The 14,705-nt window shown below is 37.1% G+C and overlaps 1 protein-coding gene across 1 annotated transcript in view; it reads left to right on the top strand.

Annotated features, from left to right (window-relative positions):
- The window catches only part of mbo (Nuclear pore complex protein Nup88), a 60,152-nt gene that overhangs the window by 29,253 nt on the left and 16,194 nt on the right, over positions 1 to 14,705 (top strand). The window contains exon 2 of the mRNA XM_013312418.1: positions 10,296 to 10,465. Within this exon, the coding sequence (XP_013167872.1) occupies positions 10,296 to 10,465 (170 nt within the window). The remainder of the gene's footprint in view (positions 1 to 10,295; positions 10,466 to 14,705) is intronic.

Here is a 14,705-nt window from a genome sequence, read left to right as displayed (position 1 = left end):
GCAATGTCGTGATCAGTAATCGAACAGGGGCAGACAGCACCAACCGAGCGAGATTCAGACTTAACAAAAATATGATCTAAACACGCACCATTACGCGTTGGGATAGTAACTGCCGGTAGAAATTCATGTGTCGTCAATAGTATTAAGTAATCAGCTGATTGATTATTTGAGCAATCACATATGTCAATATTTATATCCCCAGCTATTATTACGTTTCGGAAACCTTTGATTTCGCCTAGCACTTTGTTAAGAGAGTTCGAGAAACTATCTGTATTTAAAAAAGAAGGAGAGCGATAGATTCCTAATACTTTGAAATTGTCAGCTATATCCACAGACAGACAGTTTGCGTCATCAAAAATAGGTTCAGAGGTAGATACACTAAGCGATTCCTTGATATATATGACAACTCCGCCACTTTTGTTAATGAATTTGCGAGTGTGAAATGAGTTATAACCTGGTAATTGATTGATTATCGAGCTTTCGTTTAACCAACATTCAGTTAGAATAATTGCGTCGTAATCAGTATCCATCCGTTTAAAGGCCACCTCGAAGGCGTTAAAGTTTCTCTGAAGGCTTCTGATGTTAAGGGTCATAATTTTGAAAGCATCTATATTCGAGAAAAAGATTTTACTACATTCCAGGGATCCCAACATTTGACAGTCTATTGATACACTTTGATCTATATCATCAGCTATATCAGGTAACGCCATTGGTCATGAAAGTATGAGTGTTGACAATGCTCTGCATGAGTTTGAACCTTAACATTGTGCGTAAAGGATGGGAATTCGGACGCGGAAACAATTTGCTAACTGACCTAGAGCGTGTAAATAGGGTGTATGCAAAAAGTTTACAGACATGAGTAAGTGTAGGTATGGTGTGTGCGTGTGTGCATGCTACGAAAGTAATAATAAAATTATTATAATAAACAGTAATGAGGAAATATGGAGTTAGTTTTACCGTAATTAATAATATGAAATAAAAATAATAATGCTGACAAAAATTAGCAGTCATTACGATCGCGCAAAGCTGAGTTAGTTGGAGAAACCGTGTCATTTTGAGGTTCATCAGGCAGGTGGCCGGTGATGGTAGGTGAAGCCGTGGTTGTGGCGGGGGGCCGATCCGATTCAAGGATTCTTGCGAGGTCCGCTTCTCTTTGTATGAGTATAGCGGGACCACCTTCTCGCTTGCGGATGAGAATGCGTCCGTTTTCGGTCCAGCAGTATTTATAGCCTTGTGTAGATTTTTGTTGCCTGGCTTGACGAAATAAATACCTTTTCTCCTTGGTCAAGCGCTCGTTAAAGAAAAGCTTCCGAGTCTGGCCGGCGACTTCTATGTCTGCTGTAGTGATGTTACGTCGGGCTTTTGCTGATTTGAGAAATTCTTTACGCGTCATATGCCGCACGAAACGAAGTACAACCGGCCGCGGCAAGGGTGGCCCTGTTCCGTCGGAGGAGTTCGCAGTACGGCGGGGCCCAACGCGAACTACGTCGTCGATGTCCGTATCGGCGAGCGGCATGCCTAGCTTAGTTGCAGCAATTCGAATAATGTGAAGTAAATTCTCGTTGGGGTGTTCATTTATACCTAGAATTTCTATTTCGTTTCGAACGGAAGAATGGGCCTGTAAACTAAGTTGATTTTCGAGTTGATAGATTTTCTGATGGAGTTGCGCATTTTCTAGCTCCTTCCGTTCGAGAGATCGAATCTTAGCGTCACTTTCATCAAGGCGCGTAGTACATTGCGCCAGGCTGTAGGTTAGATTTTTTAAGTGGGTTTTAAATTCATTCATATCTTCGCGCAGCAATCTAATTTCTCTTGTAAGCGCAGAAAGTGAGTCATTATCGGAGGTTGACACTTGTAATATTGGCCGTTTGTCCGTTGCCCGGTTTTGCGCACGTAAGGTAACATTAGCAGTCGATGCGTCGGCGGTTGCGGGGACCGCCTGGCGCACAGGTGTGTTGGAATTATCTCTTTTGGGCACCTTGCTCTGGCAAGCCGGGCATTTCCAGCTAGGGAAAAAAGACTTTGGCAGACTGCGAAAATCTGTTATGTTTACACATTCTGGATGGTAGTGGGCATTACAAGCCGTGCATTTAATTTTCAGTGCGGTTTGAATAGCATTGCAGCAACCAGCGCAATTGTTAGCCATTTTAAATAGTTTGATGTGGGTAACAGCGCTTACTTGTTGATAAATGCAGTGAGTCAGCGGTGTAAGCAGGGCTGGCTGGGCGTGCGAGCGGGCCAAGAAATGCAGAGGCCGTCTTGTTTACCCGAAGCGAAGCGGAGCTGTTACCGCGTTAGTCGGGGGCGCTCGAAGAAAGATCGATGCGTCGGCGCAGTAGAGCGAGACGAATTATCGCAGCCCGACTCGTTTACCCGAAGTGGAGAAGAGACGCAATCCGGGCGTTTAAATTATAATTCACAATTTAATTCGGCGCGCACTGCACGGGATTAATTGGCTTATCGCTAACAGTATAGAAGCTAAAATGACTTGCACTGTATTTACTTATTTTAGTAGATAGGGTGACGCGTCCACACTCGTTTACTGACGAATCCGCACTTGATTTTTTAATTTAAGTATCGAGATTAGGTGAAGCATTGTTATCAAACAGCTTCTGCATATAATAAACATTTAAGTATATAAGTCTCACCAACATTAAATTTGTCTATGGAAAGCGGTCGCTTCGCTATTTTGGCTATAAGTTATGATATAGAAAAAAATGTGACAAATTTACAACGCCTTGTTAAAACAAGATATGTTGGTAATGAGATAAAATTGTAAATATTTTTAAACATTGACCACTGGAATATATTATTTAAAATAAAACCATGTCACGTTAAGCTGATTACGCACGTTTAACCTTCAAAGGCAAGGCATTCGTGGAATTGAAATGTGTTCGACTTTGGTAGTTTGAGTCATGAAATCATTACATTCAATGCACCTAGCTACCTACAGGGAGTTTCTCGACTTAGGTAAAGCTAACCAATTTCCGGATGAACCTCATTCCGGCTAATTTTCATATTAACTACGATGTCTAGACCGTTCACCGGAACGTAACGCGTCCGGATAACTTAGGTTGGCGTCCCGTCCGGTGTATAGTCGACTTCGCTTTTATGAGTTTTTGATTAAAACTTATAAATTGAATAAGCTATAAATATAGAAGTTTCATACATTTTTCTCGGTATATTTCCTCTTACTGCTATTTTTTTCACTGGACTATTTAATTACAACCTAGTCTTAACTCAGTCAAAAAACAAATGAGCATTTGAAATTATGTGAGAAATGATCGTCATATTTTCACAAAATAACAAAATCTACATATACACTTCATACACTACAAAAATGATTATTTTTAAGTCAACTATTGCATACTAAAGATGTAGCTTAACAAGAAAAAACACCCCTTATCTAAAGGTAAAACTCGCTCTAATGTTGCAGGACTTATCGTTCGCTTGCAGTTAGGACCTTTCTCCCCGCGTATCCTCCGTTCTCCCATCTAATGGTTCGCTTTGACTTACTAGATGGAATTTTTAATGCAATAATTTCGATAATTTATCGCTAGATAGCGCTCCTTTGAGCCTGGCGGGGTGGCGGGCGCGGGGAGTGACGGGCAAATTGGTTTTCTTTTTAACGGCAAATGTTACACCGGCTATCTATTGACCCTGCGGCTTTTGAACATACTGTAGAATATTGTTCTGACACGAATATTCGACATTTTAATATAATAATATAATGAAGTTTTACCTTCCAATTTTCTATTGACAAATCATATTTTAATAACAATTTTTACCAATGTTAAGGAGTAAATTTTCATACCTATTTAAATAACACAATTAATGCTCAATAATATTACGCTTTGCCCAGAGAAATAAAACTTTTGCTTGTTTGATTAACTAATATTAGGTATATTTGTTGTTTTGCTGACTTGTCTTGCTGTCCGTATGTCACTTATAGTTAACTTTCAATTCTGCGGCGACACTTTTGAGGCTCGTAGGCGTGGTAATTAAATACGTGACGTCATCTAGCTATGACCTCTGTCGGCAATTTTCTGGAATTAGAAAAAACGACGCAAAAGTAATGCTTTTATTAAAAATTAAATAATTGTTATATCTGATTAACAAAGCCATAATTTTTTTTTTACGTTTTATAAGCTAGCCCTTGACCAGGTGAAGTGGAGATTTGGTCGAAAGATGGTACGCGCTAGCTTAGTAAGTGCCTATTCACTCTGCTATAAAAGAACATAAAAAAAGAAATTAGACTGCATGTGATCTCTTACAAAGGTAAGAGAAGACGAAGAAAGAAGGGAGTAAATTCAGATATGTTGGCTTATTAAGATGTATAGACACTCTGTAGACAAAAATACAAGCTCATTATGCCACCCTTGTATTCAACTACTAAGTACAAGTGAACCTTTTAAAATATAACTATAAATGTATATATTTTATGTACGATGATATTTAAGCGGGATGGGGCTAATCAAGCGGCTGCGGGCTGTATGCCAAGAGTTGGTATCAGCTGAGCGCAGCGCTGGAATCGCTTATTTGTAACAGCTTAACTGTTTATTAATAAACTGTATAACGCTTCTATTTTACTACGAGGGTGGATTGAAAAGTACTCGGCCTAACCAAGAAAATAAACACATACTAAATCAGTTATATTTTTATTTTTCTACATATTTACCATCAAGTTCAATACACTTTTGCCACCTCCCCTTTCAAGCATTTAGACCGTTGAAAAAAAATGATTCTTCCTAAGAGTCAATATATGCGTCTACAGCTGCTTTAACCTCGTCGTTTGTCGAAAATCTTTGACCTCCCAAGTGCTTTTTTAGGTTAGGGAACAGAAAGAAGTCTGATGGTGCCAGATCAGGTGAATACGGTGGATGCGGTAACAGTTCAAAGCCACAGTTGTGAATTTCAGCCATTGACTGTACTGACGTGTGAACACGGGCGTTATCTTGATGAAACAGGACTTTTCTTCTGAGCATTCCTCGACGTTTTTCTTTTATTTCCTCTCGTAAACGACGTAGTAAGGTGCAGTAGTAATCAGAGTTTATAGTCTGACCCCTTTCAAGATAATCAATCATAATCACACCTTTCGAGTCCCAGAATACTGAAGCCATCACCTTATTTGCCGACAAAATCGACTTAGCCTTTTTAGGGGGTGGTGAACCAGGTCTTCTCCACTGTTTTGATTGTTGTTTTGTTTCCGGTGTACAGTAATGAACCCATGTTTCGTCCATAGTAACAAAACGATTCAAAAAATCATCTGCATCGGCTTCAAATAACTCCAAACAGTCGCGTGAAATAGTCAATCGCGTCCTTTTTTGTTCAACTGAAAGCAGTCGCGGAACCCACCTCGCAGACACGTTGTGGAAACTAACTCGCTGACAATGATGTTTTGAGTTCGTTCATAAGAGATGCCTATAATCTCGGCTATCTCTCTAATTTTTAATCTGCGGTCTCCCATTATTAAATCAAGTACTTTTTAATATTTTCGTCAGTAGTTGACGTCGAAGGCCTTCCAGAGCGGGGTTCATCTTTCACACTCTCTCTACCACGCTTAAATTCTGCTATCCATTTTTTGACGGATGAATATGACAGAGAACAATCGCCTAATGTACTGACCATGTCATCATGGATGGCTTTTGATGATAGCCCCTTCTTATGGAGGTACTTAATGACGGCACGCTGCTCGATTTGCTCCATTCGCGGAAATTATGTCCAATTACTTTGTTAATAAATTTATAAAATCACAACTAATTATCGCACAAGTTCCAAACTTCACACAATGAACTAATTTGAACTGAACTAAATAATGTGGGTAGATTTGATTTTTAGAATTGAATGGATCTGTGTTAGGCCGAGTACTTTTCAATCCACCCTCGTATGATATTATTTCTATTAGAAATACTACTTTGGTTAGTATTAAAATAATAGAGTAAAAAAATATAAAGATGTCAATCATTCATTACTTATAAGAGAAGACAAAATGATGTTCGTTTCTTTGAGAAGACAGTGAATATGTTTGATGAAAGTTTATCACATTTTTACTATATCTTTAACATTAGATATTAATTTTGCGCTATTTAATTTAACTATATTTCGTCGTTGGATTCGGCAAAGAATTATTGTTTTAGCAATTATTGAATAAATTGAATATTCTTATTATATAGACAATATTCATTTTATTGTATTGTATGCATTATGTGCATATGATAATGCAAGGCATGCAAGAGCTGGCAGCGTCCCAGGCACTTCGTTATCGAGTCTGTGCTCTCGCCGGACACCGATACGGCCGCTCTCTTTCATCTACACCAATACATATTGACTACACATTCTGTATAGCATAGTATCACTGTTCTTTGTCTAGTGATTTAATCGCCATTGGTGATTAATTAACTGTATATGTATATATATGTTTAAAATAATAAGTCAGCGTGGAACATTTGACATTTCCAATCGAATGATATTTTAAGTGTTATAATGTTACAGCCCCCAATATGCATGATAGCACTAAATAAAAATAATCTCAAAAAACTTGCGAGTACAGTATAAAATATCATGAAGTGATACAAAGTTATAAAATCGTGCTCCGAACAGTCCCCCAATCCGGCCGATAGCCGCGCGCCGCCCGACAACGCGCGCTAACTGGCCCGCTAACTTTTCATTTCATTTTCCAAACTTTTAATCTCAAAGTGCCCGTGAAAGAAAAATGGAGGCGTTAAGAAAATCGCCAGCGCCACCTATTATCAACTCCTGCAACTCCCATAACTTCCGTACGGACGCGACTTAGAAACCAATGTTACAATGAAATATGTACTCTAATGCAATCCAATAGAGCTATACTTACAATAGCAAGACTTTCGTCTTACATCTCGAAGAATTTTACCGAAGAGTCATAAAAAGTAAGATATTAATGTATCGTGGGAGGCATTAGACGGTCGCCGGATCGATTTCTATGCATAAAAAATGCTAATGGCCCGGCTGAGAGTAGGATGTGCCTGAGAGGTGATTTATGCGAGGACTTGCCGAACTATTGCTGCTTACCTGGAGGACAGGTGTGCTCGAATTGAGGTCGCCGCGTTAGAAGCGAGGGCTTTTTTGATAATAGCATTGCTTGTAGCGTCTTTAGGTTAAGTGCTGTATCCCAGATATAAATACTTTGTTAACGTTAATAATAACCTAGAGGCTAAGTTATCCGCTTTCATGATATACTTTTTACTAAACCTTTTCTTGTAATTTCAAGTTACAGATTTCATTATTTCTAATCGTTTTGTTTCTCAAATTCACAACTCCAAATAAGTCTAACTATGGTCAATAAATTGTGCATCTAAAATTCGCTTTTTATTCTATTTTCAGCAATCTTCAGCTAAACAGTGCTTAGTTAGCCTTGGTTAAAACTAAATCACTTTGATAGCAGTTATTTGTTGATTAGTAATTAGTTAATCAATGTAAGATATTATATTTGAATTATATTTTCTTGGAATGCGAAGGCGCTATTAGGCAGTTGGTTTACTCGTAATATTATGTCGATTAATCTCCCGCCACCGAATCCGACGGCATTCGCCGGCTGCAATAAAAATGTGATTTATATTCGGAAATAAGCTATTTTAAATCGATCGAGCAGCTAATGCTTTTTGTTACAGTAACAATATTTTAATTTTGCATATTTCTTTAACAGATTCGTAAATTTTTCTTATATAAATATGATGTCAATAAAACACTCAGGTAGAATATTTTAGTGTCATGTCTTCTACAAAATATGGTGAAAAGTAAATAAAAATCGGTCATGAATTGGTTTATATAAAGCTTTTGTTATCATATTTGTTTGTTGCATTTATTACATTTAAGATATGGAAATGAAATACACATTAGCGTAACAATACCAAAGAACGACCCAAAGGGACGTAAAAGTTGCACGTCGCGCCATCTAGTATCGAGTAGCGATAATAAAATTTACGTCTACTTTTAAATCTTCAGAGAAATATTTAAGTTAGAATTACTAGAAATATTGCTTTAATTATTTCTATAAATAATGTTAAGCTGCTAGTGTAATTTAAACTGTTCAATTAAGCGATGTTTGTTCTAGACATACTTTCTATCAATTATCCATCCAAATTTTCTCATTGACGAGTAAGAAATAATTCACAGTTTTCAAGTTTGAAACCCCAAGCGATTAAATTCACAAACGTTTTTAAATCATTTTGTTTTTATCTAAATTGTATTTAATTTGAGACGTGTGTAATCCTTCCTGTCTGTGATACCAACAATGTAGGATTAAAAATTCAGTAGAGTGGTCAAAAATAAATCAGTAGCAATAATTGTTGAGGCACATGTTGTGTAATCTTCGCGGCGCGTCTCCACAGTCACGTAGCACGGCACGTCACAACACAACGACCTACATAAAATATCTGTCGCGCACACCGATCGCGATACGCGGACGGACGCGCAAAGAATATATTAATTTTTATATTATTTTATTAAATATGTAAAAAAAACAAAACGCACCCCTGGCCACCCCGGCGACCCACCTTCGTTTAATTGTGTGCCGGCTTAACCCCGTACGTGCATCTCCAGTTTTAATATCCACCCGACTCCCCCGGCCCTTTTATTTTTATTATACTTGCGGTGAGATATTTGCATATATAATTTTTGTTGTACGGCTCTAATTTATTTATTCGGACGGCATTAGAGGCGCGGATGTTGAATCCCAATTGTCCGATGCTTTGTTTACTTTTAAATCAATGGAAAAAAATTAGTTCGTAGCAACCAGTTTTAAATTAGTCTTAAACTGCATTAAGACCCAATAAACTCTGAATAAACATCAGAAAACAGCAGAGTAATATCTTGTACTTAAGAATAACCGTAGCAGGGCTACGGTGCTACGGTCGTAGACATATTGGTAGACTTGATTACAATGAAACTTATCACAGCTATGTCTAGGAAGGCTTTTTAAACCCAAAACCATAAAAACCTCTAAACCTCTTTCAATTACTATGAAAATACATTATTATATCAAATAATTTATTAAGTAATGAATCAATTGGTTTGTAGCACCTGTCTTCCTGCAGAGGTTCTGGGTACGCGACGACACAAAATAGGTAAATCGTTTTGATCACCCCCGATAATAACTGCCTAATGCAGTGCTACTTCTCTTTTGTCGCAACCCTTTTGTATTATTTATTATTGGAGTTTTATATCATTATGTAAAAAAGAATGATGACATTATTATTATATGTAGTATACAAAAATAAATTTAAACGGATATTAAAGTTACAAGGTTGTAGAAGAGATGTTAAGAAATAAAATCATATATTCGCTTTCTATAGATATTTGCTAACAATACTTCCTTGTGGTTAAATATAAGGTGAAATTTAAACATAAATATATAGATTATGTGTTGATTTATCATTTAGTTTCCAATATCATAGTAATATGTTATGACAAGGGTCTACAAGTTGTGCATTCATTCGGTTACAGTTTAATGTACTGGAATTTATTACCAAAACTGTAAATTCAAGTCATACATCATTGTGAGTTCGATTCTTTAGGTTTATACATATACAGACATGTCTTACAGTTTCCACTGTATATCAACATGTGTAAATACTTGGTTTTAGGTTCATTTGGTTTCTTGTAACACCAATAAATATTTATCCGTACATAATTTTCTCAGTCAACAATGGAGGCAACTTTTTCAATTTTGTGTAAAATAGTCTGCGATGAGAGAGGGCCGTCAAACGATAAACGATTATAAGTAAGACGTAAGAGGAAGCTCGGAGGCGGCGTAATGAGAAATAAAGAGAAAAAAGCTTTGCAGGAAGCGAGACGCGCTGCCGCAGGCGCTTTTTTTTACTCATCTTATTGATTAAAAAACTTTCTTAATCATATCTGCGCCTCGCCCGCGGATAGTTCCTATTACCACGATCCAATAGGAAATTACTTGCATTACTAACTGCCTTTTTGTAATTACTTTGCTTTATCAAACTTCTTGCCATTGAAAAGACCAGTAGGTCATTTAGACATAAATTTTAATCTCATTTTAGGGTTCCCAAATTAACAATGTTTAACAATTGTTATTTTTAATATGAAAAAGAATTGAATACTGCCTTTATTAAATTAAGTAAGCAATTTAGAGTATATGAGCTCACAACAAAATTTACACATTGCGGTAACATTTTCTTGGTTGCGAAATTTCATATAAGCACCTATGAACCATTAGCGACAATTCTTTTTAGTAAGCGCTCTATTTACTTTCCGTATACTTGTACTATAACTGTTTATTCTTGTTGCAGCGTTTGCAGCTTCTATCACCGCCGGAATTCAGTGTGGAGCGCGTGATGAGCAGCGCGTGTGGAGGCCGGCTATGCGTGTACGGTGCTCGCGGCGCCACGCTAGTAGACCTGCCGGCACGATGGGGTCGCGCTGGACTTTTTGATAACGGCAACCAAACTGTACTCTGCAAGTTAGTAAACAGAACTGGAAACTCTTTTTAATTATACAGTAATCACGAATAATTTAATTTTGAAACGTATGGGAAACTTTCTGGTACTCGAGCCATCTCAACCATATTCGGTTTACCCGAGTAGGATTATAGTCGTTTGTCTGATGATAGGCTTGCGTCGTTTACGCCGAGCAGTACGGTTTACATTTCTGGGTTAAGCTCTAGAGCTGCTAATACTTAAGTACTTTTAAAAAAAACTATTTTTAGTATTTGTTTTTTTTTTTTTTATTGAAAAAGTTCAGTAATAACGTCATCATGTGATGCCGTTAGTGTTCACTTAGTATGTAACGTGCTTAATAACTCTCAAGTTATTTATTAGCTTGAAGTTTTAAAGTCGTATACTTAAAGCAAACACCTGCATACCGCGCGTGATAAGTTCCCGGTAGCGGCGGCACGTAAGCATCGTGTATTTTCTACTATCACGGTAAATTTTGTTACCTATTAAGCTCCTCGAAGCGGCTATAATGTTAGCCCGAGGTAACGATTAAGACATAGATTAGACAAGACTTTTATATTTTCGCAGACACGCCAGAGTTTTATTTAGTTTAGTACCTACGCGATAGTTAATAACGATGTTCTAAGGTGTCATTTGTAAACTTTGGGATGTTTAGTTAGTTTCAACGTGTTTATTAATAAAAAAACATTGGAAAGGTTTTGGACTTCAAGCCTATTACTAGATTTATTTTGGCCTCATAAACTGTTTCGTATTTATACTCAACTCCTTAAATCTGAACTAATAGATGTTTTAAGATATAAGCCACTAAAACCCGTATAGATTGCCAACTTTACAAAAGCTTCTTAGAGGACAAATGTAAATAGGTATTAAACTCCTCAATATCTTTCTGCGCTGAATTAGTGTTTGCAGTGTTACTCGTTCAAGTCACCACTCTTTTGTACATGTTATTAGGCGGCTATATCTCGCGATTTGCATATTTCGGCAGTAAAATTAATTCGAAGATTTGCCCGCATCCCAGACGGGGCGGGGGCGGGGGCGGGGGCGTCTTCGCGGGCGGGATAATGTTTTTGGATTTGTGCATTCGCATCGAGCTTCGCCGATATGAGTCGCGGCGAGACTACGATTGTCTCTCTTTGAATATATTTTATGCAAAGCAAAGTTATGACATTGTTTATATTATATTAAGTTTGGAATCTATTTACTAAGTTAATTTGAAACGCCAAAGCCTTTTTATAGCATTATTTATTGGACGAAAATTAAGGACTGGAAATACTAAGTCGATAATTAATTTACATAGAAAGTATGACCCATAGGAAGTTGGACCCTAGTATTTCTTATTTGGAACAAGGAGGTAAATGAATCATCATCACCTCATTATACGTTCCCACTGAGGAGCTTCGGAGCCTACCCTATGTAAGGGGTGACTAGGCCATAGTCATAGGCAAATTGAAAAGGCGAACAATATTTTACACTCATTAATGTATGAACAACAAGTTTTTACATATACTAAATAAAAAAACAAGCTTTTGTATTTACAAGTATATTTAAAGTTGTTGGCTGGATAATAATGTATTAACATAAAATTAGTTATAGTATCGAGCTGAACTCGCGGCTAATTACCATTTGATCCGAGCCGCCAACTTTTAAGATCAACATTACCCGCGACTACCGCTTTCTACTCACGACACGTGTACGATACGTCAACGATATTAACGAAGCGTCTTTCTTTTCTTGCAAAGTTGTTCATTGTCTAAATTAAAAATCATATATCGAGCTTAGTAATTAGAGCACAGTTTTTCTATTCGACGAAACGTTGACGTTCGATATTTTATTTTCTTGATTAATTTTTGCTGTCATAACTTTAGTCGATTAAAAGAAAATAAACTGAATTTATATTAAAACATTCCGCTCATTGCAAAAAGGTTGTTATTTAATGATGAAAAGTTTTATTTATTAGAGTATAAGCACAATATAAGACCTAATATAGGACTTCTGCAAATAAAAAGTCGTCAATTTTAAATATCCTCGACACTCAAGACTTATGATAATAGCCGTTAAAAGGCTCACTCCACCCCCTCCCCCGTTAGTATTAATCCTAACAACTAATATTAGCAATAAACAGCCCCTCTCAGCTAATTATGCTAAGACGTTCCAAGCGTCGCCGCCGAGGATTTAATATAAACTGCACTTAACAATGCTATCTACATACATACTTCTTGACACAATAGATATGTACATAAGAAAACATATTAATAAGTAACACTAATTAGGGTAAACGATAAAGACTATTCCCACGTGTCTTAAATAGAATTTTAGTTCTAGATTTCTTATTAACAAGTTAGTGCCGTATTCAAAGTGGTTAAGTAGCCACTAAGAGATTGCTTTAATAACAATCGAACGTGTGTTATGGTTTTATAAGCAAACAAAATTAAATTGTCTTCTTTTTATAATGTACAGACTGTTTGTTCATCTCGATGAAGTCTTAAGAAGTCAAAGGCATGTAATCAGACGTCCATTATTTGGCAGACGGTCGCCAAACAGTATCCTGTTTAAACATAAACCGCCGGGAGCGCTGTGTGCCATGTAAAGTGTATTCCGATCATTTGTGTTTCACGTTGGATAATTCCAGTAAAATGCTTACTATAAAATATATTGGCACGGCTTCATACCTGGTTTAAATTCATTTGTTTTTGTTATTGTGCGACAAAACTGGTGAAGTCACGCGTAAGAGTCTACACTTAGTAAGTGTAAAATTTGATTCGATTCGGTCTACTACCATACTTTATTTATATTGAGTCATAAAATGTTATCTTTTCGTTAGACACGGTTGTGACCCAAAACAAATTCGAACTATCTTTGATCAATAGACGATACGAGGCATCATAATCCTTTGACCGCGCGACCGCTGCCGCATCGAATGATCCTCTAAGACTCAATTACTGGCTTACCCTGATTTACTCGCGCCCGATCCAATTTGTGAACCCGTGGCCCGATCGGAGAAAACTATTCGTTTACCCTAACAAAACATTTCCGACCTAACGCCCGGTGCTATTGAGTTCACCTACTATCACGCTCACCCTACGTCACCTTCCGAGCCGATATTGCCTAGTCATGCGAGTGATGACCAGGGAAGGAATAAGGTTTACAACAGAGAAACTGTAATGTAAGGGTAATAAGGTATGTTTTCCAATGAAAAGCGATGTGATAACGGACCGTGGTGCGACCTGAACCCCAATTATAGGCCACAAACTATTTTATCTAACATCCGTGTGACATCACTAATCTTATTAGAATCTATTGGAATTGAAAACGGGCATACAAAGTATAGAAAAAGACTTTATTGTAAGATGGTAGGAAAGCTAAACATTTATTAGTTTAATAGTTACTCATGATTTACAATCAAATTCCTATTCAATATCATTTGAATGACCAAACTTGTTGGGTACAACTTCATATTGGTTGTAAATCTTCAGGTCAGTGAAGTTGTATTAAGCAAAAAAGACTCGAGTTTCCTTTTAAATAAAATCGAAAGAACTTCAATAATTTGATATTTTATTGTCCGTAAACAGTTTCTATATCTCGTTTTTTATTTTAATTGTTGTAAAATGTATTTTTTGAAATAAATAATTTAAAATAGATCCACATATCTGTAACAATTCAGATAACCGCAACTTGGATTGATTCGTTGTACCGACGCGGGTTCGCTTAAACCAATTTGCCGGTTAATCCGTCGCGGGATCCGATCCGACGCCTTGCGACGCCCTCCGCACCCCTCCACACTCCTACGCCTTCTGACGGCGCGTCGGATGCAGACAAATTCACTTACGATTTATTTCTTATTGTAAATCTTTTCTAACGATTGTCTTTAGTACTTCATACATTTTTACTTTCATCTTAGTCTTTAATAAAAACTCACACTTCGTAAAGTCACAACCGCACAGATTGACAAATGTTAAGTGGTCTCTATTAGAGTAAATTTTATTTGAAAAATCTATACTGAGGAATTCCCTTAGTGACCAATAAATGAGTTGTAAGTACACAGTCAATATGTAAAGACATATAGACAGGAGAGTAAACATCGTAGAGACCGGCAGACAACATATTTGTACAGGCCGGACGTATAGAGTACAAGTCCAGTAGGGCTGTTATGTTGTTGTACTGTGTTACTCTTATTACTCTATTTGTTACTGACATCATCATACAAGAAAAAATGTCCTCGAATAAAAGATTTTTCTTGCAACGTCT

This window comes from Papilio xuthus, unplaced genomic scaffold, assembly GCF_000836235.2.
Source record: "Papilio xuthus unplaced genomic scaffold, Pxut_1.1 DF827679.1, whole genome shotgun sequence".
In the NCBI taxonomy this organism is placed as follows: Eukaryota; Metazoa; Arthropoda; class Insecta; order Lepidoptera; family Papilionidae; genus Papilio; species Papilio xuthus.
The sequence above is the reverse complement of the archived record's forward strand: the minus strand, read 5'-3'. Positions and strand labels throughout refer to the sequence as shown.